At 42.3% G+C, this 27,834-nt stretch overlaps 1 protein-coding gene across 1 annotated transcript in view; it reads right to left on the reverse strand.

Annotated features, from left to right (window-relative positions):
* itk (IL2 inducible T cell kinase) overlaps positions 1 to 27,834 on the reverse strand; it is a 105,891-nt gene that overhangs the window by 47,513 nt on the left and 30,544 nt on the right. Inside the window, exons 4-7 of the mRNA XM_028813088.2 lie at positions 23,363 to 23,488; positions 10,381 to 10,421; positions 7,758 to 7,909; positions 2,851 to 2,916 (exon numbers count right to left, since the gene is read on the reverse strand). Of these exons, the coding sequence (XP_028668921.1) occupies positions 2,851 to 2,916; positions 7,758 to 7,909; positions 10,381 to 10,421; positions 23,363 to 23,488 (385 nt within the window). The remainder of the gene's footprint in view (positions 1 to 2,850; positions 2,917 to 7,757; positions 7,910 to 10,380; positions 10,422 to 23,362; positions 23,489 to 27,834) is intronic.

The raw sequence follows: 27,834 nt of genomic DNA on the forward strand, positions 1-27,834 counted from the left end.
TGTCCTTCTCCACTTTAAGCCCATATGGAACAACACCAAACACAGCTGTTAGTGGATTAGGAGGGATTGGGACACCAAGGCTGTCTGAAAGGCACTTCAAAATCTTTGTCCAGAATGATGTTAATTTGGTGCAAAACATGTGACCCAATGAGGCTGGAGCTTGATTGCAGCATTTGCAGGTTGGATCTTACCCTGGAAACATTTTGGACAATTTCAAGCGAGGCAGATGTGCTCGATATATAATTTTGAGTTGAATAATTGTATGCTTTGCGCATATGGAGCTCGAGTGAAGTCTCTGCATTGCTACCTTCCACTCCTTTTCTGATATGTTGAGTGAAAGATCCTTTTCCCATTGTCCTCTTGGATCTTTGAAAGGAAGGGACTGTAAAATAATTTTATATATTGCAGAAATGCTGTCTGAGTCCTCGAGACTGAGCAATATTTTTTCCAGCATAGAGGAAGGTGGGAGATGAGGAAAATCAGGCAGGTTCTGTTTGACAAAGTTTCTGATTTGAAGATAGTGAAAGAAATGTGTTGCTGGAAAATTAAATTTGGAATGTAATTGTTCATAGGATGCAAAGTTGTTGTCTATATAAAGATCTCTAAGCAATTTAATCCCAAATGTTTTCCAGATATTAAAAACTGGATATGTTTGCGAGGGTTGAAAAAGGTGGTTCTCATGCAGAGGTGCTACAGATAAAAGATTCTCCATCTTAAAAGGCTTTCTACATTGGTTCCATATTCTGAGTGAGTGAAGCACAATTGGGTTATTAGTGTATTGGTGATAACTTGCATTTATTGGGGCACAAAGCAGGGAATATACAGAAGTACTGCAGGATTTTATTTCTATTGCGGACCAAGCCTGTGTATGTTCATTTATTTGTGTCCAGGTTTTTATAGCTTGTATGTTTGCTGCCCAGTAATAAAACTGAAAGTTAGGTAGAGCCATGCCACCTTCTGTCTTAGGTCTTTGTAGGGTCGCTCTTTGGATACGTGGAGGTTTTAGGTTCCAAATAAATGGGGTTATGGTTGAATCTAATTGCGTAAAGAACAATTTATTGATGTATATTGGAAAGTTTTTAAGTAAAAAAAGAAGCTTAAGAAGAATATTCATCTTAACAACGTTAATTCTTCCAGCTAGAGTGAGATGAAGGGTTGACCATCTATGCAAGTCTTCCTTAATGTTTTCCATACAGGCGGTGAAAGTTTGTTGATAAAGAGCTTTATATTTACTTGTGATAATTAAACTGATCTGCAATAATAAAAGGGAAGGTGTCCAATCTAATATTGTATGCTTGAGAATTCACTGGAAAGAGCACACTTTTATTCAAATTAATTCTGAGACCAGAGATCTTTTGAAATTCTGTAAGTGCTGTTAAGACTGCAGGCACAGTATTTTGTGGCTCTGATATATACAGTACCATATCATCTGCATATAGAGAAATTTTCTGTTCCAGTCCTTCTCTGATAATCCCCTTTATCTGAAAAGTATTTCGATAGTGGACCGCCAGTGGTTCTATGGCGATTGGAAATAGCAGTGGTGACAGGGGGCATCCTTGTCTGGTACCACGTTCTAGTTTAAAGTAGTCTGAATTAATGTTGTTAATACATACTTCTTTTAACTATTTTGTCTTTTAAACATCTATCTATCTATCCTTATTTATATAGTGCCTTTCTCATCTATCTATCTATCTATTTATCTATTCTTATTTAAATAGTGCCTTTCTCATCTATCTATCTATCTATTGTCGCAGGTGGCTGGGGAGGGCAACCCAGCTGGGATGCCCCGGAGGACTGGAAGAGGGCTTACGCCTTCCCCAGACCACGTGGGGTTGACCGCCCTGGCGGCTATGGGGACCACGGGTACAGAGCTTGGAAGCTCATCCCTGTAGGGGCCCATGATCACTGCCAGGGGGCGCCCGAATGCCTTGGGAGCCCTGGACCTCAGCATTTCCACCACACCTGGAAGTGCTACGGGAAAGAGGATTGTGGACACCCAGAGTGCTTCCAGGTACGCAGCCAGCACTTCCGCCACACTGGGTAATGCCGGTGGAAGATTGCCCGGAAGCACCTGGAGCACATCTGGGTGATTATAAAAGGGGCCGCCTCCCTTCATTCAGGACTTGAGTCGGGTGGAAGAAGGACAAGTTCTGGGAGGAGGCAAGGAGGCGGCCTGAAGAAGGGAAGGTATTGTGTGTTGTTGACCAGGACTTTGGGGACTTGGGAACTGTGAGCACTTTCTGTAAATATGGATATGTATAATAAACATGTGTGGGGTGATTTAAACGTGTCTGCCTGTCTGTGTCCGGGTCATGTTCCACACTATCTATCTATTCTTATTTATATAGTGCCTTTCTCATCTTCCACTTGATACACTTAACATGGGATAACTTTGTGAAAAACCAGGAGAGCTGGCAAAGGAAATGTACTGTCTGGTGTGAGAGTCAATGGTAGGACTTGAGCCAGTAACCCTGTGCTTTCATGGTCATGTCCTTCTGCTGCACTTCCTATCATAAATTTGCATCTTAAAAAAGAACTTTGCTTATCTATCTATCTATCTATCTATCTATCTATCTATCTATCTATCTATCTATCTATCTATCTATCTATCTATCTATCTATCTATCTATCTATCTATCTATCTATCTATCTATCTATCTATCTATCTATCTATCTATCTATCTATCTATCTATCTATCTATCTATCTATCTATCTGTCTTTCAAACTCCCTTATTCTGAATTGGGACACAGGAGAGCCGCAACCCTTGAGATTTCTTTACAGCTCACATATCCCACTGACTACGCTAAATCCAAAGAAAAAAACACTCATCAGGTCTGCCACTACTTACCCAAAAGCCTCTAAGTTGTCAGGAGACTTCTCAATAACAAAGTTGCTGGGTATATAGCCGCTTTGTCTGGAGAAGAGAAAAAGAGCACACAGTTAGTTCTTTGGGCGAGCTCACAGTGTCTTTTTGTACCACTTTGACACAGGAATTGCATTTTAAATTCAAGCAATACACGTACAAAAAAATCTCAGCTCCACTCATGCAGTTGTCACTTTGAGTGGCAGTTGAGTGGCCTTACGTTCTTAGGGGGGAAATTGGCCATAAATCTTGTGATGCAAAGTGCAAATGATCCACAATATAGGAAGGAGAAAAATCAACATAAAGGACAGCGAAGGTCTTTAATAATTGGGTTTGACTTTATTTAGGCAGTTTGTTTAATATGTCTTGAGCAGAAGGGAATTATGTACCACTAATATTCTGAGTCAATCTCACCATCCTCTGCAGAGCTCTACAACCCAGGGCTGAGCAGGTGCTCCATGAAAAAGACAAGCGAGGATGGACTTCATGAGCTCTAGCACCTTCAACAGCTGGTGAGCAAAGATAGATGGAGATAATCTGGGCTCTCTTCAAATATTTATGAAAGACACCACATAATTTAAATATAGACAAATATGAATGTCACAATGACAGACAGACAGATAGATAGATAGATAGATAGACAGACAGACAGACAGACAGACAGACAGACAGACAGACAGACAGACAGACAGATAGATAGATAGATAGATAGATAGATAGATAGATAGATAGATAGATAGATAGATAGATAGATAGATAGATAGATAGATAGATAGATAGATAGATAGATAGGCAAAGTTCTTTTTTAAGATGCAAATTTATGACAGGAAGTGCAGCGGAAGGACATGACCGTGAAAGCACATGGTTCCTGGCTCAAGTCCTACCATTGACTCTCACACCAGACAGTACATTTCTTTTGCCAGCTCTCCTGGTTTTTCATAAAGTTATCCCATGTTAAGTGCATCAAGTGGAAAAAAATTTTAAAAATAAAATAAGGAAGCAATGGCTGACATGCTTTTATTTGGGTAGGCAGAGCAGTTATGAACTCAAAACCACAAGTCTGCAGGTGAAGAATCCTCCATCAGCTGCAACCATGTCACAGCGAGCAAGTGAGCTAAAAATAAACTATTTGTTCAGGAATTTCCCATGAAAGGTGCTATATGACATATAATCTCAATTTCTGGAGGCGTTTAGATGTCAAACTGGCTAACGCTGAGCATTTTGTGCGTAAGAAAAAAAAAATAAAAAACAAAAAGCGTGAGAAATGGTTGCGTTTTGGAAGTTATGTGAGGAAACACAGTGACGCCTCAGCGCTGCCAGCACACAATGCACCAAGCCAAAGTGTGGGGGAGAAGCGAAGTTATCTTTAGATTGACTTTCTATGCAAAACTGTATGTGGTTGGAAATGAGCTCCAAAAATAATGAAATGCAATTTATTAAGGATTAAATTAGTTTATGACAAACTCACTCACTGGCAGTTCTCTTGTAACCTGCCATTACTGTATAATTGCTCACTGTGAACAGTGGTATATAAAATGTGCCTTTACGGTATAACTGACTCCTTTATACCTTTGGGACATTTGTCTGCTTTTTAAAGCCCTGTGTGACAGTGGTCACTGTGGAAGGAGTTATATAAAGTCTGCCATTACTGCCTGTTATAGTTACTGGACATTCGTCTGTTTTAAAGCTTCATGTAATAGTGTTTACTGTGAAAGGCACTATATAAAATTTTCCAGTATTGTACGAGTGCTTCCTTTATACCTAAGAGACATCTAGCTACTTTTTAAAGCCCAACGGTGTTCACTGCATCAGATGTACATGAAAAGTCTTCCTTTACTGTATAACTGCTTTCTTTGTGCCTATCAGATATTTGTCTGCTTTTCAAAGCTTCATGTGAAAGACACTATATAAAATCTCTTGTTATGTATAACAGCCCCATATATAAATTGTGGATATCTGTTTACTTTCTAATGTGCCAGGTGAAAGTGCTCTCTGTAAAAGACGCTATATAAAATCTGCCATTACAGAATAACTGCCTACTTTATACCAATGGGGAATTTGCAAAGCCCCAAGTCAGTGTTCATTATGAAAGGCGCTATATAAAATCTTCCATTGCTATATAACTGCCTCCTTTGTACCTAATGGACATCTGTCTGCTTTTTAAATCCACACACGATAATGCTCACTATAAAAGATGCTATATAAAATATGACAATAAATATTTCTTTATAATTGATTCCTTTATACCTATTGGACATGTTTTCATTCTTTTTTGTCACCCTGGTGTGTTTTTGAGAGGACAGTTTGTTTTCATGCCATAAAACCCCAAGTAAAAGTGCTCAGTGTGAAAGGCGCTATAAGAAATCTTCCATTGCTGTATAACTGCTACATGTATACCTAAGAGACATTTGTCTGCTTCACAAAGCTCACAGTAAAAGTACTCAGCGTGAAAGGCGCTTTATAAAATTTGTCATTACAGTATATTGCCTCTTTTATACCTCTATGGAACTATCTCTACTGTGTAAAGCCTCAAGTAAAAGTGCTCAGTGTGAAAGCGCTATATAAAATCTTCCATTGCTGTACAACTGCTTCATGTAAACCTATGGGTATACCGTACATGCCTATCTATAGGTATATATTATTTTATTCCCATGTATGCTTTTTAAAGCCACATGTGATAGTGTTTACTGTGAAAGGTGCTATATAAAATCTACCATTACTGTATAACTGCCTCCTTTATAGCTGCTTTTAAAAGCCCCATGTGATGGTGCTCAGTGTGAAAGGTGCTATATAAAGTCTGCCATTTCTGAATAATTGATTCCTTTATACCTATTGGACATGTTTTTTTTTTCTTTTTTGTCCTTCTAGTGTGAATTTAAGAGGGAGTTTGCTGTTTGTCATAATATAATAATTTTTTCAAATGTATTTATTGAGCTTCTGTAAACGTCAAATCCCACCCCAGGGGAGAAAATACATTTGTATCTGTCTTTTGGATATTTGCCTGCCTTGTTAAGCCCCAAATGAAAGTGCCCATTGTCAAAGATGCTATATAAAATCTGCCATTACTGTTTAACGTGTTTTGTCTTCTTTGTAAAGCTCCATGTGAAAAGGTGCTATATAAAATAAAGACTAACTAGTTGTGCTACCCGTTTAAGATAAGTTGAAGTCTACATAATTAATGCAGATCTGAGTGCGTTCAGAAGTACTGCTTGCAGCGCACCAGTTTTTGGAATAATTTTGTAATACATGTAGTAATAAAATGCATAGCAATTTTCATTCCAACAGATGGTGCATCACAAGCATTAGCACTGCTTTTACAAATCTCATACTGAATGGCATAGCCGCCAGATGAACACACAGACACACACAGACACTTGTCCTTTTATAAAGGTGGATAGTGAGAGTTCCCTACAACAGCCTGCATTGCACCCAGTATGGATGGACTGGGCAAAATTGGATAAGTGGAACCGAAAATAGATGACTGCATTGATAGACAACTGGTGAAAACCTCTGAGTAATGGACGTCTAGCCTTGTAAAGTGAGATTTGGAGCTGCTGCTCAATAACCACGTTGAGCATGAAGCCCCGTCGCTTGTCCAAACCGCTACGCACATTTTGTTTCTTAACTTTCTGATTCTCCCTCATTTTCTTGCAAAGCAGCCTCTGCTGTTTCCTGATCGGTGGTTTTGTGTGGGCTTCTTCTACTGCTTGTCGGGGTAAAGGAAAAAGTCAACATACCAGAGTAAAGCATAATATGGCGTCACCTGTTTGTGGCATCCCTGTCATCATTTGCCTTGTAGTTTATGGAGCCTTTGTGAAAAAAATATTAAAAAGAAACAACTAAAGTTTATAAAAAAGAGTTAAGGGGGTAAGGAGCCAGTTACCGATTGGGAAGGAGTGTTGCATTTTGGCTGTCCGAATTGAGGATCACCACGAGATGAGGCCACTAAAAGGAGGACTTCTGCACCAATCCTATCTTTGCCTTCATCCCATTCCAACCCACAAAGCATTCACAGACAGACAGACAGACAGACAGACAGACAGACAGACAGACAGACAGACAGACAGACAGACAGACAGATAGATAGATAGATAGATAGATAGATAGATAGATAGATAGATAGATAGATAGATAGATAGATAGATAGATAGATAGATAGATAGATAGATAGATAGATAGATACTTTATTAATCCCAAGCGGAAATTCACATACTCCAGCAGCAGCATACTGATAAAGATATGCAATGCCATACTACATTTTCTAAAATAAGAATAAATAAATACCAGGATACAAAGACAGAATTAGGAAGAAGAATTGACAAAGATACATAATGGTCTCCCTTGTGTGTTTTTATGATAAATTTTGCACTGCCACCAGCACCTATGATGCTTGAATCACTTTGAGCTACATTATTTGTATGAAAATGTGCTATATAAATAAATGTTGTTGTTGCTGAATGAAGGGCGAATACCCGCTGTCCGCAAGACCCACTGCAGTGAATCCTCGGTGGCAAAGCCTGGAAACAATGAGGAACGACTTAAGGACATTTATGGGAGGTACAATGTCCAGAAAGGGATGGGTGGTTGTTTGACCTTGGAACCCCTGCAGATTTTGTTCTGTCACCAACTTAACTGTTTTTTTTTGTTTTTTCTATCCTCTTTGCCAATTGACATCATTGTACACATCAAATATGTATATAAAGACTCTATTTTTCAACTAATCTCAAGTAAATGTGCTATAGAAATAAATGTTGCTGTTGTTGTAAACGTCCCTTTTCCATACTGCTGGCCTCCTTAGCATTACCTCCAGACGCATTTCCTACCTGACGCCAAAAATTTATACTTGAGTTGGATAAGAATTAAGACCTGCGAAAAAGGAAGAGTTCAGTTACCCATTCTTGTCCTGAGCAATCCACCAGTTGGGATCCGACTGGTCTGTCACAATGTACTCCTCTTGTCTATGCAACATCAGGTCGCCGGCACCTTGAGGAATAAAGTCGTAAAGAGCGACCACCACCATTGCTCCTGGGTCAGAAAACTGCCTCTGTAAAGATCCGTAAACAGAAAAGAGTTGATTACCTTCAAGCTGATTGGACATTGCGTCAAGGAAATTCAATCAATGCAAATTAAGCAGAGGCAGGGCCTTGTGGCGTGTCCCGCGTCCATTGAATTTGTTACTTAAATGTGCTGATCAACATTCAGCAAGTCTCCAGTCTGTGGCACCATAATTAGTGACCATTACTACCTCACCTCAAAACTTCTGTCTTCCTCACTTTAAAATGTCTGTCTTCCTCATCAGAAATAATTAACAATCCACTTTATGGTTGAAGGGTTTAGGTACTGAAACCCACAAAGGAAGGCACAAAGTAACAACGGTGAATGGCAAATCCATGGCAATATGAGACTTTCTATAAAACATTTTGTGTTCTGGCAGATATTATTGACATTGTATTATATGTAAAGACACACACACACACACACACATACATTGTCACACACATGCACATAGGGGACAGCTAAAAGAAACTAGTGACTGTAATTCTACCACCACTCCAGGGGTTGGCGCTGTGTCCTAATGCCTTTTCCTCTTTCTCCCTCTGCAAACCAGATGATTGATGCCTATAACACCCCTGATGTCACTTCTGGAGTTCATCCACCTGGATCCCCTTCTTCTTGCCAAAAAGACTGAAAACCGGAAGTTCCCCCATCTTTGTCAGTTCTGCTGTGTACTCACGTCTCTACAATTATTGCATACATTTTTTTTTATTTTTCTGCAAACCAATTATATGGGATGACCAGGCTGGCACCCCAGCTCTTTATCATTATCATGGAACAATGGCGGCGCACACAGACGCTGCGGCTCTTTTCTAAGTAATTTTGTTGTGTTACACAATGACAATAAAGTGCTTGAACTTGAACATCTCATTCTCATACATACACTGCTCAAACAAAATTAAAGGAACACTTGGAAAACACATCAGATCTCAAAGGGAAAAAAAAATCCCGCTGGCTCTCTCTACTGCTATGGACTGATAGGGTAATGTGTTAGGAACGAAAGGACGGCACATCGTTTGATGGAAATGAAAATGATCAACCTACAGAGGGCTGAATTCAAAGACACCCTGAAAATCAAAGGGAAAAAATGATGCGGCAGACAGGCTAGTCTATTTTTCCAAAATTTCATTGCAGCAACTCCAAATGAGTCCAAATGAGACGACGGAGGGTGTCCTGAGGGATCTCCTCCCAGATCTGGACCAGGGCATCACTGAGCTCCCGGACAGTCTGAGATGCAGCCTGGTGGTGTCAGATAGACTGAAACATAATGTCCCACCCAGAGGTGTCCTATTGGATTGAGGTCAGGCGAGTAAGCGTGGGGGTCAGTCAATGGTATCAATTCCTTCATCCTCTCACCACATGAGGCCGGGCATTGTCGTGCACCAGGAGGAGCCCAGGAGCCACATCACTAGCATGGGGTCTGCCAATGGGTCCAAGGATTTCACCCTGATACTCAATGGCAGTCAAGATGCCGTTGTCTAGCCTGCAGAGATCTGTGTGTCCCTCCATGGATATGCCTCCCCAGACCATCACTGACCCACCACCAAAAAGCTCATGCTGAATGATGTTACGGGCAGCATAACGTTCTTCACGGCTTCTCTGGACCCTTTCACGTCTGTCACATGTGCTCAGGATGAACCTGCTCTCATCTGTGAAAAGCACAGGGCGCCAGTGGTGGACATGCCAATTCTGGTATTCTATGGCAAATGCCAATCGAGCTCCACGGTGCCCACTAGAGGACGTCGGGCCCTCAGGCCACCCTCATGAAGTCTGTTTCTGATTGTTTGGTCAGAGACATTCACACCAGTGGCCTGCCTGCTGGAGGTCATTTTGTAGGCTCTGTCAGTGCTCATCCTGTTCCTCTTTGCTCAAAGAAGCAGATACCGGTGGGCCCTGCTGATGGGTTAAGGACCTTCTACGAGGGGCCCTGTCCAGCTCTCCTAGAGTAACTGCTTGTCTCCTGGAATCTCCTCCATGCCCTTGAGACTGTGCTGGGAGACACAGCAAACCTTCTGGCAATGCCACGTATTGATGTGCCATCCTGGAGAAGTTGGACTACTTGCGCCACCTCTGTAGGGTCCAGGTATGGCCTCATGTTACCAGTAGTGCCACTGACCGTAGCCAAAAGCAAAACGAGTGACAAAACAGATGAGGAGGGAAAAATGTCAGTGGCCTCCCTCCACGTGTTAAACCATTCATTCTTGTTTTGGGCGTCGTCTCATTGTTACCCCTCTGGTGCACCAAAGCAGCTGAAACTGATGAACAAGCCCCTCTGCTACTTCACTGAGCAGATCAATAGCCCAGACGTTTCATTGATGTGATGCTATACTCTCATTAAAAAGGATTCCTTTAATTTTTTTTGAGTGGTTTATATTTATATTGCACATACAGTATAGGCATTTTTATGTCATAGATGGTCTTTAGTTTGTAGTAAATGGAGGGCACAGTCAGCATACTTACACGGTTGTCCTTTGGTGTTGGTGGCAGTGGCTTCCTAGAACCTGTAAAATATAACATGACACAGAATGTAACATAACATAGCATTGACAATCCTGTTTCATTTAATTCAGGGTCACAAAGGGCAGGAGTCTAACCCAGCAGTTCTGGCTACAAGGCATTAATCGACCCTACACAGGGCGCCAGTCTTTCACAGAGTCAGACTGGCTGATTTAGTGTTACAAACTGCACTAACATACAGTGGATATAAAAAAGTGTTTCTTAACCTGTGGGACGCAGGGGGGGATGCGAAAAAAATGGAAACCAAAGTACTGTAGAAGCTATTTATTGAAACAAACTTGTTTATTGCAACTGTTTATGGTAGAAAAATCACACAGAGTATGTCGACTATCGGCTCTGTGGTATTCGTGTAAATGACAGCAAAATCATTCCGCACCTAGGGGATGTAATGATGTAGAATACCGGAAGTGTGGAGAAACTGTGAGCAAATAACGTAAGGCAAATGCTGATCTCCAAAATGGTAATCTTTAAAATTGTTGCACCCTTGGTAAATGGAGCGAGGTACGCAATTGATTGTATTTTGTTTCATTTATTTACTTATTCTGTTTCTTTGTAAAATGTTAAAAAAATGTATGGTTATATTTTTTGTTTGTATTTGTCTTGGTGTTAGTGATGGCATAACAATGTTAATAAAAAATGCAAGGTTTTAGACGTGAATAAAGATAAAGGCACCAGTTTGCGACTCTCTGTGTGTCGATTCAATTAAATCATGGGCTGCTACGATTAGAACACTAGAACACTCTAGACGAGAACAGACCATTCAGCCCAACAAAGCTCACCATTTCCATCCATCCATCCTCTTCCGCTTATCCGAGGTCGGGTAGCAGGGGCACATCTGAAAATGTGCTGTGACAGTAGGGGTCGCTGTTGCCCCGTAAAACCCACAGACAATATGTCCAAACACCAGGTAAAAAGTCCCAGTAATATTTTAAATTATTACAATTATGTGCACAAAGCACCTCCACCTCCACAATACTTAATAATACTACAATAATCAATCCTTCTCTCCTCCCAGCAGCTCTGTCACTCTTCCTCCCAACTCCGGCTCAGTCTGCTGGGTTTCCCACAGTCCTTTTTATAGTCCTCGACCAGGAAGTGCTTCTGCCCCTCAGTCCATGTGATTCCATAGCACTTCCGGGTCAGATGAAGACTCGTCTTTTTCTTCAGCCCAGAAGTACTTCATTTCTTCCATCCTCGTGATGAGGTGGTACTGTCGGGCTATAATAGAAACACTCGTGCCTCCCTGCAGAGTCCCCTGGCGGCCCCCACGGTATCCAGCAGGGCTGTGAAGCCGAACTCCATTGTCCATGATGCCCTGCTGGAACACGGGGTATCTCCACGTTGCAGGGAGGGCTCCACCTGGTGGCTTGGGGGTATTGGCCGGGATAAGCTGCCAGCCATAGTCCACAATATATATATATATATATATATATATATATATATATATATATATATATATATATATATATATATATATATATACAGAGAGAGAGAGAGCGATGTCCATGGCCGTCATAGTGGGGGAAACAACGGTAACGATTACCCACGGCCCATTGGGGCTACCTTGAAGCTTGGAATGAAAAGTTTGTTTTCAAGAGGAAAAGGCCTCACAGAGACCGCTTATGTGTAGGGCCCAGAGTTCTGTACTAAACCCCTGGGTGTTCCTTTTACTTTTTTTTTGTTTTTTAAACTTACTGGAATAATTGTTAAGCATCTTTTGATGATAAAATAATAACAATTTCTTTTTCATTTTTTTAAGAAACAAAAAACAATAATCTTCTTAACAAGTACCATCCAAATTTTTGGGTGGATGGAAGATGGAAATGAATTCGGGGCACCTCCATGTTGCAGGGAGGACTCCATCTAGCAGCCTGGGGGTGCTGGCCGGGATAAAGTACCGGACATCTCTCACAGTGCATAAAAACTTTGGGGGGGGCGCCAGAAAAACTAATATGAAAAAATGGGGCGCACATGGTAAAAGGTTGAGAAACACTGGTCTATAATGTCTGCCAGTGGATTGATTTTCCTGACAGGCAGGAAGCAGTATGTGAGATTGGGCCTTAATATGTCGGATCCAATGCCAATTAGCATAGGCTCCCCCCAAGGCAGAGTTTTTTCACCCCTCCTGTTTTCACTTTATACAAATGACTGTAAATCCTGTGACAGATGACCAGGGACCTTGCCCCACCAGGACGCCTGAAGAAGGTGAAGGACTGGGAAAATGGCAGTATCTTCCCTGGGCAATAAGGGGGTGACCTCCCTGGATTACATGGGGGCCACAGAGCTTGGGAGCTCAACCCTATGGAGGGACGTGTCCACCACCAGGGGGTGCCTGGACAGCTGAAGAACTGTGGTCTGCAGCACTTCTGCCACGCCCGGAAGTGCTGCTGGATGTTAATTAGGGAGCACCTGGAGAACTCCCGGGTGCTGTATAAAAGAGGCCACCTCACTCCACTCAATGGCCGGAGTCAGGTGGAAGAAGACGGAGCATGGGAGGGAGGAGTTGGAGGTGGCAGAAGAGTGAAAAAGACCTTTATTATTAATAATAATAATAATACATTTTATTTATACAAGGCGCCTTTCACAGAACTCAAGGACACCGAACAAACAATAAATAAAAGACACAATTATAAACAACTTAAAACATTGGAAAATCTAAAAATTAAAACCAAACAAAACCACTGTAATCATAAAGAAAAAGAAAAAGCCATTTTAAACAGATGCATTTTAAGTTTACATTTGAAGAATGAATATGATTTGATGTTTTTGAGCTCCGCAGGTAATGAATTCCAGAGCTTGGGAGCAGGACAGCTGAATGCTCTGCTCCCCATGGTGGTTAGACAGGCGAGAGGAATGGTGAGATGGATGGAGGAAGAGGATCTAAGGTTGTGTTAAGGAATGGGAACATGAAGAAGGTCAGATAGATATGGAGGGGCGAGGTTATGAATGGCCTTAAATGTTTATAGCAGAATCTTAAAATCAGTTCGAAACTTAATCGGGAGCCAATGAAGCTGCTGCAAGACCGGAGTAATATGGTGAGTACATGAAGTTCGAGTAGCTGCAGAATTTTGGACTAACTGAAGCTTATGAAGTGATTTATTAGGGAGACCAAAAAGGAGTGAATTGCAGTAGTCCAGCTGAGAAGTAACAAGACTGTGAACAAGAATGGCAGTGGTATGAGGAGTGAGGGAGGGGCGAATGCGATTAATATTACGTAGGTGGAAGTAAGCAGACCGGGTGATGTTATTAATGTGAGATTGCAAGGATAGAGTACTATCCTACTAGAGTAGTATTGTGGTATTTATGTGCACTGTGGTGAGGGTTGTAAATAAACGTGTGTTTTGGGACATTCTGTGTCTGCCTGTTTGTGTCCGAGTCCGAATTCTCCACAATCCATAGTCAAATCTGTAAAAATCTTAAAGTTTGTAGATGACATCACCATATTGGGTCTCATTTCCAAAAATGACCTGTCTTCCTATTAAAGAGAGGTGGGCTGTCTTATAGAATGTTGTTCTTGTAACAACTTGGAGCTCAACACTATTAAGACTGTGGAAATGAGGACCGATTTCCACTGATGAGTAACTAACTGTCCACCTTTGCAAATTAACGACCAGACTGTGTCTGTGGTTCATTCGTTTAAATTCCTGGCGACTACTTTCACTAATACATTAAAATGAGACAAGCACATCACCTCCATCATCAAGAAAGACGGACAGAGGTTGTTCTTCCTTTTCCGACTTAAGAAGCTTGGCATATCAAGGCGGTACTGTTACATTTTTTTCTCAGCCATCATTGAGAGTATCGGTTTCCTTCTGCCTCCTCCCTTTCTAAGAGTCAGTTGCACAGGCAGCGGGTGATTTGTTCAGCTGAGAAAATCATTGGCTGTTGTCTCCTAACATTAAAAGTTCTGTTTATTGCCAGAGCGAAAAAGAGAGCAGAAGAGATTGCAGCTGACTCCGTCAAACCCGAGCAGCCATCACAGAAGGGATGCAGGTCTGCTGTGACCCAAACTACATGCCATCTCCGCAGCTTCTACCCTTAAGTTATTCTGATCCTAAATAAACTTACATAGGGTTACTCCTAACTGTTTGTGCAACATAAAACTGGTAAATGTTTGTCTATTCGTAAATACTTGCTCATCTTGTACTATTTGATATCCATATTATTTTGTATAGTTTTTCTATTTCTTTGAGTTAACTATTGAAGTTTTTAATTATCTTTATTGAAAAAATTGTATTTGTATAGTGGTTTACACAGTGTCAGGTTAATGGTGGGTTGAAATTGTGTCAATTTATTTATAGAGCCCAATTAAAATGACATCAGTAATGCTATAGCCAAAGTAAGTCAGTCAGTCAGTCAGTGATTTTCCAACACGCTATATCTTAACCCAGGGTCACAGGGGTTTGCTGGAGGTAATCCCAGCCAGCACAGGGTGCAAGGCAGGAACAAACCCCGGGCAGGGCGCCATCCCACCGCAGGACACACACTCACACCCACACACCAATGACACACACTAGGGACAGTTTAGGATCGCCAATGCACCTAACCTGCATGTCTTTGGACAGATGTTGTGCAATATTATCCATGCCTCTACTGGTGTTGTTAGGCTGATTTGGGTGTTTTGAGTCCTGAAATCCGCATCTCCTATGGCTCTTTGTTATCCACTCTCTTAATGGTGTGACACACCGTTTAGTCAGTCATTCAGTCATTGTCCAATCCGCTATATCCTAACACAGGGTCACGGGGGTCTGCTGGCGCCAATCCCAGCCAACACGGCGCAAACCCCGGGCAGGGTGCCAGCCCACCGCAGGGCACACATACCCACACACCAAGCACATACTAGGGACAATTTAGGATCGCCAATGCACCTAACCTGCATGTCTTTGGACCGTGGGAGGAAACTCACGCTGACACGGGGAGAACATGCAAACTTCACGCAAGGAGGACCCGGGAAGCAAACCCAGGTCTCCTAACTGCAAGGCAGCAGCGCTACCACTGCGCCACCATGCCACCCTATAGCCAAAGTGCTTTACAATAAAAAATAAATTAAATAAATAGAATAAAATAGAGTGAAACACAATACAAGCCAGCAGTACATTGAAAACAAACAAATGACTGTGAGGATGGAACCATCAGTATCAGTAAAGGGCACGGAAATCTAGAGAATAGAAATGCATCTTCAGTCTCGTTTTAAACAGTTCAATTGACTGTGACTCCTTAATGCAGGTTTGTCGAACTCCTGGCCTGGAGGGAGGGCCGCAGTGGCTACAGGTTTTCATTCTGTCCCTTTTCCCTGTTTTCACTGCTAATTAACTCCTTTTCCCTTCAATTTAATAGCCCCCTTTTTAAGGATTCAATCCACTGATTTGATTCTTTTCTTCATTAAACGATAGCCAAACAGAAAGGAGACGTGAAATGAGCCAAGAGATGACCAGCTAAACTTGGGTTTCAAACTACAACCAATTTCACTCCAGCCAATCTCTTAATGAGAAAAGAGAAGCCGATTCTTGCTGTTAATTAAACCCGTTATTTAATTCCATGACTTCTCACCAAAAAAAAACAGGAGACAGAGCTGGAGGTGGCAAAATTAAAGATTTGCATTGGGTGTGATGAGGATATTAGAGGGTCAGCTCAAATTGGACGGTTGGGACACAAAGTCAGAGAGGCGAGATTGCGTTGGTTTGCACATGTGCAGAGGAGAGATGCTGGGTATATTGGGAGAAGGGTGCTAAGTATAGAGCTGCCAGGGAAGAGGAAAAGAGGAAGGCCTAAGAGAAGGTTTATGGATATGGTGAGAGAGGACATGCAGGTGACGGGTGTGACAGAGCAAAATGGAGAGGACAGAAAGATATGGAAAAAGCTGATGCAGTGTGACAACCCCTAATGGGAGCAGCCAAAAGAAGAAGATTCTTGGGACAGGATTAGAAATGAGGACATTAGAGGGTCAGCTCAGGTTGGACGGTTGGGAGACAAAGTCAGAGAGGCGAGATTGCGTTGGTTTGCACATGTGCAGAGGAGAGATGCCGGGTATATTGGGAGGAGGGTGCTAAGGATAGAGCTGCTGGGTAAGAGGACAAAAGAAAGGCCTAAGAGAAGGTTTATGGATGTGGTGAGAGGACATGCAGGTGATGGGTGTAACAGAGCAAGATGCAGAAGACAGAAAGATATGGAAAAAGCTGATCCAGTGTGGCAACCCCTAACGGGAGCAGCCAAAAGAAGAAGATTCTTGGGACAGGATTAGAAATGAGGACATTAGAGGGTCAGCTCAGGTTGGACGGTTGGGAGACATAGTCAGAGAGGCGAGATTGTGTTGGTTTGGACATGTGCAGAGGAGAGATGCTGGGTATATTGGGAGAAGGGTGCTAAGGATAGAGCTGCCGGGTAAGAGGACAAAAGGAAGGCCTAAGAGAAGGTTTATGGATGTAGTGAGAGAGGACATGCAGGTGATGGGTGTGACAGAGCAAGATGACAAGGACAGAAAGATATGGAACTACATGATCCACTGTGGCAACCCCTAATGGGAGCAGCCAAAAGAAGAAGAAGATTTAATTCCATGGCTCATTCTGCCTCTGCAGGCATTCCCAAAACTGTTTTTTTCTAAGAACGCCATCAAAATGTTTTGGTGACCTGAGAGATCACCCTTATTGAGACCTTCACCTTTCTTTATTTTCAGATATTGTGTGACAGGCACAGGTGAGCGGCTTGTTTTGTGTCTCATTATTGTTTGGCTGCTAATTAAGGAAAAAGAAACAACTAAGGGGCCTGAGTCAAGTTAATTAAAAGGCAAAAAAAGTTAATTAGCAGCAAAAACTGGTCACTAATTAAGAAGATGGTTAGAATGAAAACCAGCATCCACTGCGGCCCACCAGGACCGGAGTTGGACACCCCTGCCTTAACGTAATTAGGTAAAGAATTCCACAGACGAGGGGTGCAGCAGCTGCTAAAGCCCAATCCCCCTTGGCTATGCACTTAATATGAGGGACCACAAGCGACAACTGACCGGTAGATCTAAGCTCTCTGGATAGCTGGTGTATAACACACAATTCAGATAAATAAGTGGGAGCTTACCCATGTAATGATTTAAAAACTGGCAGCAAATTTTTAAAATCAGTTCTGAAACTAACAGCCAGCCAGTGTAGGGAGACTAAAATTGCAGATACAGAATCCAACTTTCTTGCCCCAAACCAAAAAAAAAACGGCCAGCAACATTCTGGACCAACTACAAACCTGCACATCAGGGACTTGCTGATTCCAGAATGCAACGAGTTGCAGTAATTAAGCTGAGAAAAGATAAAATTATGAGTAACTCTCTTAAGATCCTGTGACAGATCGCTGGGACCCATGCCTGGCCGGGACGCCCCTTCACCACATCTGTGAGGGGGACAAGGGTGGGAAGCCCAGTATCTTCCCCTGCATGCTAGATGGCAGCACCCCTGGGTTGCAGCAGTGCCTCAGACTCTCCCAGGGCTTCATGGGGGTTGGAGTTCTGTGCAGCTCTATGGGGTTCCGCAGGCGCCGCCAGGGGGTGCTGCAACAGGAGCAGCTGGCCCCTTTTGGGCACTGGTTTCGCCTTACCCGGAAGTGCAGCCGGATGTCAGCAATCAACCATCTGGAGCACTTCCGGGTGCCTGATAAAAGGGAGCCAGCGACCACTACTCAGCGGCCGGAGTCGGGAGGTGGAGGATGAGGCTTGCTGAGGAGGAGTGGTGGTGAGAGAAGAAGGCGCTTGGTGACAGTACTGTGGTTTGGGACTGTGTTGTGGCTGGGGGGTTCACGGGGAAGATGTGCCCTCCAGCTGAAGAAAAATAAAGGTCTTAGTGTTTTTATACATGCCTCCGGTGTCAGTCTGTGTCGGGTCAGGCGCTATACAGCATCCATATCACAATCCCTAGGAGCTAAAAAAAAGGCTCAACCTTGGCTGGGAAAAGCAACTCTTGACCACAGGATTGATCCGTTTCTCAAAAGAGAGGCTGCTATCAAAAATAACCGTTTGCGTTAGCTTTGTAAAAGTCAGCGAATGAGCCAAGGAGTTTAAAACCAGTTTGAGCTTTGGCCTCAGGACCAGCTATCAGCACTTCCATTTTATCTTGATTAAGACCGAGAAAACTGTCAGCCATCCAGGATCTTAGCTCTGCAAGACATTTGTGTGGCCAATTTATTGGAGCGTTACACCCAGGAATATAAGACCTGAATGTCATCAGCATGACAATGAAAAGAAACATTAAACTTCTGTGATGGATGGCCAGGGGCCTTGTCTGGTTGGGATGCCCTTTGGATGGCAGGAATGGGAGAGAAACAATATCTCCTCCACCCTGGATTGCATCTGGGCCACAAGATGTGCCTGAGTTGCCTCAAAAGCTTGCATATTGTAATCTTTTTAGTTAGCCAATAAAAGGTGTCATTTTGCTTGACTTCTCACTACATCCATAATGGCTAACACGGTACAACACCCTAGTACTACTCAATACAATAAAATAGTGCAATAGAAATATTACACGTACAGAGTAGAATTCAACAGGAGACGAAATCACAAAATAGGATTTGGATATATTCAGAGTCCTGGAGACCTCGGCCATCAAGCTGCATCCCCCTATTGGCCATTCCACAGCTGCCACAAGAGGGCGATGTCAAAGGATAACTGCCCTGGTTTCTCAAGCAGCCTGGAAGTGCTCTCCGCAAGTCATGTCGGGTCACCGGAAGGCTATACTGGGTCCCAGTATAAAAACAGCCCATTGCCTTATCTCGACGAGTCCGAGTCAGGAGGCAACAACCAGCTGGAGGCTATTAGGAGAGGTTTTGTGTGATTATTGGCTGAGCTTATTTATATCAAGTGCTTGGTGGATTAAAAATCCATTATTTGAACCCATGATGGCGTTGGGTAATTTTGGGTCTGGGGCTCAGTGGTGCACCCTACTTGTTACACTATACTTGATCAAAGCCTATAGTTATGAAATATGTTTGATAAAGCGTTTTCTCACTGTGATATCCTTTGTAGTGGGAAAGTGGCCCTAGCCTACATTCTGGACATCTGATAGTTTATAAACCGAACAGGATCAGCGGAGATAGGAGACACAGACAAAAATTGAAGGGTGAATGGTGCAAGTTTATTTACAAGGGTGCTTTACAGCAAAAATTGCAGTAGTGTCAGGCGGGCTTTGAGGCACAGTCCTTCAGCACTGACAAAAAAAAAAGGAAAAATATGGGGTATTTGCAAAAACAGAAAAAATTACAAAACACACACACTCCAAAATAAATGTAGTCTGCTTTCTTTATCTCGGGTTCAAGAAGCTCCTCTAACGGAAAAAAAATAAAGTAAAAGAAAAATGCACAAAAAAAAAATCAAGTGTGTGTATATACAAGAATAAACAAATGTACCAATCCTGAAATCAAAACTATCTCAACACCAAATAAGTATATTATATATATATATATATATATATATATATATATATATATATATATATATATATATATATATATATATATATATATATATATATACACGAGTATATACCTTCACCACAAATTATCACTCAGAGATATACAAATATCTGTACAAAAGAATACATACAGTTATATGAAAAAGTTTCAGAACCCCTCTCAGCCTGCATAATAACTGACTCTCTTCTCAACAATAAAGATAACAGTGGTATGTCTTTCATTTCTCAGGAACATCTGAGTACTGCGGTGTTTTCCAAACAAAGATTTTTAGTGACGCAGTATTTAGTTGTATGAAATTAAATCAAATGTGAAAAACTGGCTGTGCACAAATGTGGGTCCCCTTGTCATTGTGCTGATTTGAATGCCTGTCACTGCTCAATGCTGATTACTTGGTGTGATGAGCTTGTTAAGCCTTGAACTTCATAGACAGGTGTGTCCATCATGAGATATAAAGGTATTTAAGGTGGTCAATTACAAGTTGTGCTTCCTTCCCTTTGACTCTCCTCTGAAGAGTGACAGCATGGGATCCTCAAAGCAACTCTCCAAAGATCTGGAAACAAAGATTGTTGAGTCTCCTGGTTTAGGAGAAGGCTACAAAAAGCCATCTCAGAGGTTTAAACTGTCAGTTTCAACTGTAAGGAATGGAATCAGGAAATGGAAGGCCACAGGCACAGTTGCTGTTAAACCCAGCAGGTCTGGCAGGCCAAGACAAATACAGGAGCGGCATATGAGCAGGATTGTGAGAATGGTTACAGACAACCCACAGATCACCTCCAAAGACCTGCAAGAACATCTTGCTGCAGATGGTGTATCTGTACATCGTTCTACAATTCAACACAATTTGCACAAAGAACATCTGTATGGCAGGGTGATGAGAAAGAAGCCCTTTCTGCACTCACGCCACAAACAGAGTCGCTTGTTGTATGCCAATGCTCATTTAGACAAACCAGATTCATTTTGGAACAAAGTGCTTTGGACTGATGAGACAAAAATTAAATTATTTGGTCAGAACAAAAAGCGCTTTGAATGGCGGAAGAAGAACACCACATTCCAAGAAAAACATCTGCTACCTACTGTCACATTTGGTGGAGGTTCCATCATGCTGTGGGGCTGTGTGGCTAGTTCAGGGACTGGGGCCCTTGTTAAAGTTGAGGGTCAGATGAATTCAACCCAATATCAACAAATTCTTCAAGATAATGTTCAAGCATCAGTCACAAAGTTGAAGTTATGCAGGGGTTGGATATTCCAACAAGACAATGAGCCAAAACACAGTTGGAAATCTACAAAGGCATTCATGCAGAGGGAGAAGTACAATGTTCTGGAATGGCCGTCACAGTCCCCTGACTTGAATATCATCGAAAATCTATGGGATGATTTGAAGCAGGCTGTCCGTCAAATTGAACTGAACTGGAGAGATGTTGTATGAAGAATGGTCAAAAATACCTCCATCCAGAATCCAGACACTCATCAAAGACTATAGGAGGCGTCTAGAGGCTGTTAGATTAGCAAAAGGAGGCTCAACTAAGTATTGATGTCATATCTCTGTTGGGGTGCCCAAATTTATGTACCTGTCTAATTTTGTTATGATGCATATTGCATATTTTCTGTTAATCCAATAAACTTAATGTCACTGCTGAAATCCTACTGTTTCCATAAGGCATGTCAGATATTAAATCGAAGTTGCTACTTTGAAAGCTCAGCCAATGAGAAACAAAAATCCAAAGAATTAAGAGGGGTTCCCAAACTTTTTCATATGACTGTAAACAAAGCTGCCAAAATCAGAACTGCTCCTCCAATTGCTCAGCAGTGCTTAACCCTACGTCGCCTTTAAGTCCACTGACGACCCCTTAAATATAACCGGCAAGATTGTCCAGCCAATCTGCCACCGCGTCTACCACACGCACCTATCCAGGTTGACACGCCCTGAACAACTTTGTATTTAAAATCGAACCCCTGCCAGTCACGCGCATGTAAGCCCCCAACTGTACGGCCAATGGCTATGCTGAGCTCAAGCACACCAGTTGCTGACTCACCAGTAAGTAAATTAAATTTATTCACAATACGAGATTCCCATCTCTGACTCAATCCTGGTTACCTAAGCAAATGCCAGGTTTATCTTTCAGGCGCTCCACACCTTAAACCACCTGTGCTGGGCAGGCTGCGAGGACACTGGCGTGTACAATTGAATACGTGTGGAGGAGTCCCTACTGGCCATTATACCGGCTCCACAGGTGCCCAAACTTGCCATGCCTCACAGCGCTCACCCGCTAGATGGCATCGCATTCCCGCGGCAGCACCTTCAACACACAAACTGTAAGCACCCTTCCTATACGCTGCCATACCTTTACAATTTATAAAGTAAATATATAAATAACGCTGCTCGGTTTAAGGCTTCTTAAATTAAAATTTGGTAATATGCGGGGTCGTGCATTACCACGACCACCGCAGGCACTATGAGTTTCCGTACAAAACAGGCCCTGGGCCACTTGTGGTTTCTGGCTATTTTCGTGTTGTATTACCCCCACACAAACATGAGGACCGGTAACCTTTATGCAAAAATGTGTGATGTGCAAAAAATAATGATGCAGTGTGAAGTGAGGCACGATCAGGAACTTATAGGGGTCCCCTGCACTTTATTGCTGCAAATTGATTCTGACTTGGGCGGCACGGTGGCGCAGTGGGTAGCGCTGCTGCCTCGCAGTTAGGAGACCTGGGGACCTGGGTTCGCTTCCCGGGTCCTCCCTGTGTGGAGTTTGCATGTTCTCCCCGTGTCTGCGTGGGTTTCCTCCGGGCACTCCGGTTTCCTCCCACAGTCCAAAGACATGCAGGTTAGGTGGATTGGCGATTCTAAATTGGCACTAGTGTGTGCTTGGTGTGTGGGTGTGTTTGTGTGTGTCCTGTGGTGGGTTGGCACCCTGCCCGGGATTGGTTCCTGCCTTGTGCCCTGTGTTGGCTGGGATTGGCTCCAGCAGACCCCCATGACCCTGTGTTCGGATTCAGCGGGCTGGAAAATGGATGGATGGATGATTCTGACTTCATGGTGGGGTGGGGGGGATTGCTTTGATGTAGTGCGTGGAAAGGCACACCATGAAGGTGGCTATAAAGACTGATTCAGCACAAAGGGCACTGCTCCATCTTCACCGGTAACTCTCCAAAGTCCAAGCAACTAATAGATTTGTAAGATGGCGTCAATCCTTGTGGTCAATGAATCAGCACAATTCATCACCAAAGCCCCACCCATGATAGTTCCTGGTTGAACGAATAGTACAAACATACCAGGAATGACCTACCAAGAGCTACAAAGGTCTCAAGTTCCTGCAGTGGGAATGCTAAAAGTTCCTGGTTCCTAAACAAAAGTTCCTGTGGTGGGAAAGCATCCATAGACTTGTGATTAAGAATCAGTAAAGAAAACAAATATCATCGTTCAGAAAACTAATTTTATACAATTTATGACCATCCACAGACCAACAAAATAACAACATACCGTTTTTGGTTGGGTCGTATTCCACACAGCCGGCGGCCAGCTTTTCAGTCTGAGAACAGCATCTCCATCTTCCATCCACCCAAAAATTTGGATGGTACTTGTTAAGAAGATTATTGTTTTTTGTTTCTTAAAAAAATGAAAAAGAAATTGTTATTATTTTATCATCAAAAGATGCTTAACAATTATTCCAGTAAGTTTAAAAAACAAAAAAAAAGTAAAAGGAACACCCAGGGGTGTAGTACAGAACTCTGGGCTCTACACATAAGTGGTCTCTGTGAGGCCCTTTCCTCTTGAAAACAAACTTTTCATTCCAAGCTTCATGGTAGCCCCAGTGGGCCGTGGCTAATCATTACCGTTGTTTCCCCCACTATGACGGCCATGGACATCGCTCTCTCTCTCTGTATATATATATATATTCTGAACTATGGCTGGCAGCTTATCCCGGCCAATACCCCCAAGCCGCCAGGTGGAGCCCTCCCTGCAACGTGGAGATGCCCCGGGTTCCAGCAGGGCATTATGAACCTTGGAGTTTCCCTTCACAGCTCAGCTGGATACCATGGGGACCGCCAGGGAATGCTGAAGGGAGGCCCAGGGACTTCTATTTGCCTTATAACTCAGAAGTACTTCAAAGTCGAGGGGACAGAAGCAATGACCCACTTCCAGGTTGAAGAAAAGGAGTTTTCACTTGACCCGGAAGTGTTAAGAGTCACATGGACTGAGGGACAGAAACACTTCCAGGTCGTGAAGTATAAAGGGACTATGGGTAACCTCAGCAGCCTGAGCCAGAGTTGGGAGGGTGAGCCAGAGTTGGGAGGGAGTGCGACAGAGCTGTTGGGAGGAGTGGAGGATTGATTGTTTATTGTGTTTTGACTAGTGATTTATTATTGGAGTGTTGTGGAGTGGAGGTGCTTAGGGCACATTATTATAATAAAAGTCAACATATTGGACTTGTACCAGGTGTCTGACGTGTCGTCTGAGGGTTCAAGGGGACGAGAGAGCCCTTATTTGCCACTATATATATATATATATATATATATTATATACAGTATATATATATAAATACAGTTTGTCTCTCTCTCTCTCTCTTTATATATATATATATATATATATATATAAATATATATATAAATCCAACATCTGTCTGTCCGCTTTTCACGAGTGAACTACTTAACGGATTTAGATCGGGTTTTTTTCTAGAATTTGCTGGAACATTCCGGTTGATTTTGCGGCTTCTCTCATCATGCTATGTATCATAGTTTGCTTGCGGAAGTGATTTATTCGTGTGAAGGGGAAGGGGAGGTGGGACCTCAGGAGTAGGGAGCTGGGCAGGGGCCCTCCTCACTCATGTGCGAGCCTCCGTTTGAGTCGTTCTACCTCTCGCCATGTGTTGGAGCGCACCTTGCTTCCGCTTAGCTAGCGATACCTGTTTGTTCAGCAGACATTATCATCTAGAGATTGTTAAGGAGTAACGTTTGATGTTTCTGAGAGAGAGATCAGAGCTCCGTGTGTCTTAGAGGGTACCTGCTCATTGGTAGAGATATCACGGCCACGTGATTTTCTCCCCATGCGGGGGACTCTCTCCCGTCAGAGCTGAACACGATCAGATACAGTGCCAACGTTTGACGTGAGAGCGTACCTACCTTCTGCTTGGCCAGAGATACCTTGCTAGCTTTTTACATTTTTGGCAAAGAGATCACAGCTACATTCTCACCCCTGATAGCAAAACCAAAAATATTGTACATCAAGAGGCCCTCAGATATGAGAGCTACCAATATAAATTTTTCTCAATATAAATTAATTTTTTTTTATTGATTTTTAAAGTTTGTCCTGTTTCACCACTACGTGGGTGGAATGGTGGGGGACAGCTAGTCTTGAATAAAAGCAACAGTCAGGAAAATGTCCTACAAAGCTCTTTTCTTCCAGAGTTTTATACCTAACAGCTTTGCATAGGAACAATCGAGCAAATAGCACAAACTAAATCCAGAAAGGATGCCACACCATTAAAGGGCACATTTATGACAAGTAATTTTAGAGCTGCAAATTAACCTAATGCAGACATTTTGGGTATCAGTTTGGATATCAGCAGTTTATCCCATTCTTCCTGGCTGATCCTCTCAAATCCCATTAGACTGTCAGTAAAGTGCCATTTTCAGGTCTCTCCACAGATGTTCTATGGGGTTTAAGTCTGAGCACTGACTGGGCTACTCAAAGACACTCAGAGACTTGTCCCAAAGCCACTCCACTGTTGCCTTTGCTGTATTCGTTGGGTCATGATCATGCTAAGAGGTGAACTGTCATCCCAGCCTGAGGTGGTGTGCACTCTGGAGCAGGATGTCTTCAAGGACATCTCTGTAGTTGACTCCATTCATCCTTCCCCAAATTCCGACCAACCTTCCTGTCCCTGCATCTCCATTGTATGACTCTTCCATCACCATGCTTCACTGCAGAGACGGTGTTATGCAGCTGATGAGTAGCGTGTGGTCTTCACTAGACACGATGCCTGGAATTCTGCCCAAAGGGTTCCATTTTCTTCTTATTAAACCAGAAAATGTTTTGCTGCTGCTTTCAGAGCATTTAAACTTTCAAATGCTGTCCACTCAAGACTGACTGGCCACTCTACCATAACACCAGATTGATGGAGTGCTGCTGAGAAGATCATCTTTTCTTCCATCTCAGCACAGGATTACTGAAGCTCTGATAGAGTGACAACTGGGTTCCCCATCACCTCGACAACTAAGACCCTTCCTACCCGGTTACTCACTTAGGCTGGACAGTCATCTCTAGGATGAGTCCTGATGTTTCCAAACATCTTTCATTTTATAACAATTGAGGCCAACTGTGCTCATGGGGACACTCAAAGCTTTAGAAAGAGCCTTAACTCTTTTCCTTGATGTACGTTGCACCACAATTTGATGATGGAGGTCGATGGACTTCATGGATTGATTTTTGTCCTAACATGTAGTGTGAAAAGAAGTTGAGAATAGATCTATCTATCTATCGTTGCTGGCCGGGATGGAAGGACCAGGGAAGAGAGCGTGCACAGCGCATTATCTGCCCCGGATCACTAGATGGCAGCCCCCCAGGGTTTCTACGACATCACGGATTCCCACAGGGCACACTGGGAACTGGATTTTGGTGGCTCAGCCCTGTAGGGTTCCAGGGGTACCACCAGGGCATGCTACTTTGTCAGGCTGCCACCCTACCATGAATTGCTTCCGGGCTTTGTTGGGACACTAGCAGTACTCCTGGGTGCCTGAATAAAAGGAGCCAGTTGCCCCTACTCCAGAACCCAGAGTTGGGAGGGAGAAAGACAAAGTTTGCCAGAGGAGGAGTGGAAGTAAAGGAAAAAAAGAGAGAGATAGAAAGTAGAAAAGAAAAGAAAGTATTGCAGTGTTAAAGTGCTGTATTGTACTGTGCTGCTTGGCGAGCGAGGGAGAAGCATTTAATAAATGTGTGTACTGAACTTGTGGCCTGCATCTGTTGGTGTCGAGTTTGGGCAGCTAGTGCACCCCTGCAGGAGACATTATCTATCTATCTATCTATCTATCTATCTATCTATCTATCTATCTATCTATCTATCTATCTATCTATCTATCTATCTATCTATCTATCTATCTATCTATCTATCTATCTATCTATCTATCTATCTATCTATCTATCTATCTACCTTGCCTACTATGCTAACTTTAATATCTATCTATCTATCTATCTATCTATCTATCTATCTATCTATCTATCTATCTATCTATCTATCTATCTATCTATCTATCTATCTATCTATCTATCTATCTATCTATCTATCATATAGTACCTTTCCTATCTATCTATCTATCTATCTATCATATACTACCTTTCCTATCTATCTATCTATCTATCTATCTATCTATCTATCTATCTATCTATCTATCTATCTATCTATCTATCTATCTATCTATCTATCTATCTATCATATAGTACCTTTCCTATCTATCTATCTATCTATCTATCTATCTATCTATCTATCTATCTATCTATCTATCTATCTATCTATCTATCTATCTATCTATCTATCTATCTATCTATCTATCATATAGTACCTTTCCTATCTATCTATCTATCTATCTATCTATCTATCATATACTACCTTTCCTATCTATCTATCTATCTATCTATCTATCTATCTATCTATCTATCTATCTATCTATCTATCTATCTATCTATCTATCTATCTATCTATCTATCTATCTATCTATCTATCTATCTATCTATCTTTTAGTACCTTTCCTATCTATCTATCTATCTATCTATCTATCTATCTATCTATCTATCTATCTATCTATCTATCTATCTATCTATCTATCTATCTATCTATCTATCTATCTATCTATCTATCTATCTATCTATCTATCTATCTATCAAAACAACAAAGTCTGTGTGTCCAGTCCCTCTGAGCAATCTGATTGTTCACTTTGGTGTTGGCTATTGCAATGAAA

Source organism: Erpetoichthys calabaricus, chromosome 11 (genome assembly GCF_900747795.2).
Source record: "Erpetoichthys calabaricus chromosome 11, fErpCal1.3, whole genome shotgun sequence".
Lineage (NCBI taxonomy): Eukaryota > Metazoa > Chordata > Cladistia > Polypteriformes > Polypteridae > Erpetoichthys > Erpetoichthys calabaricus.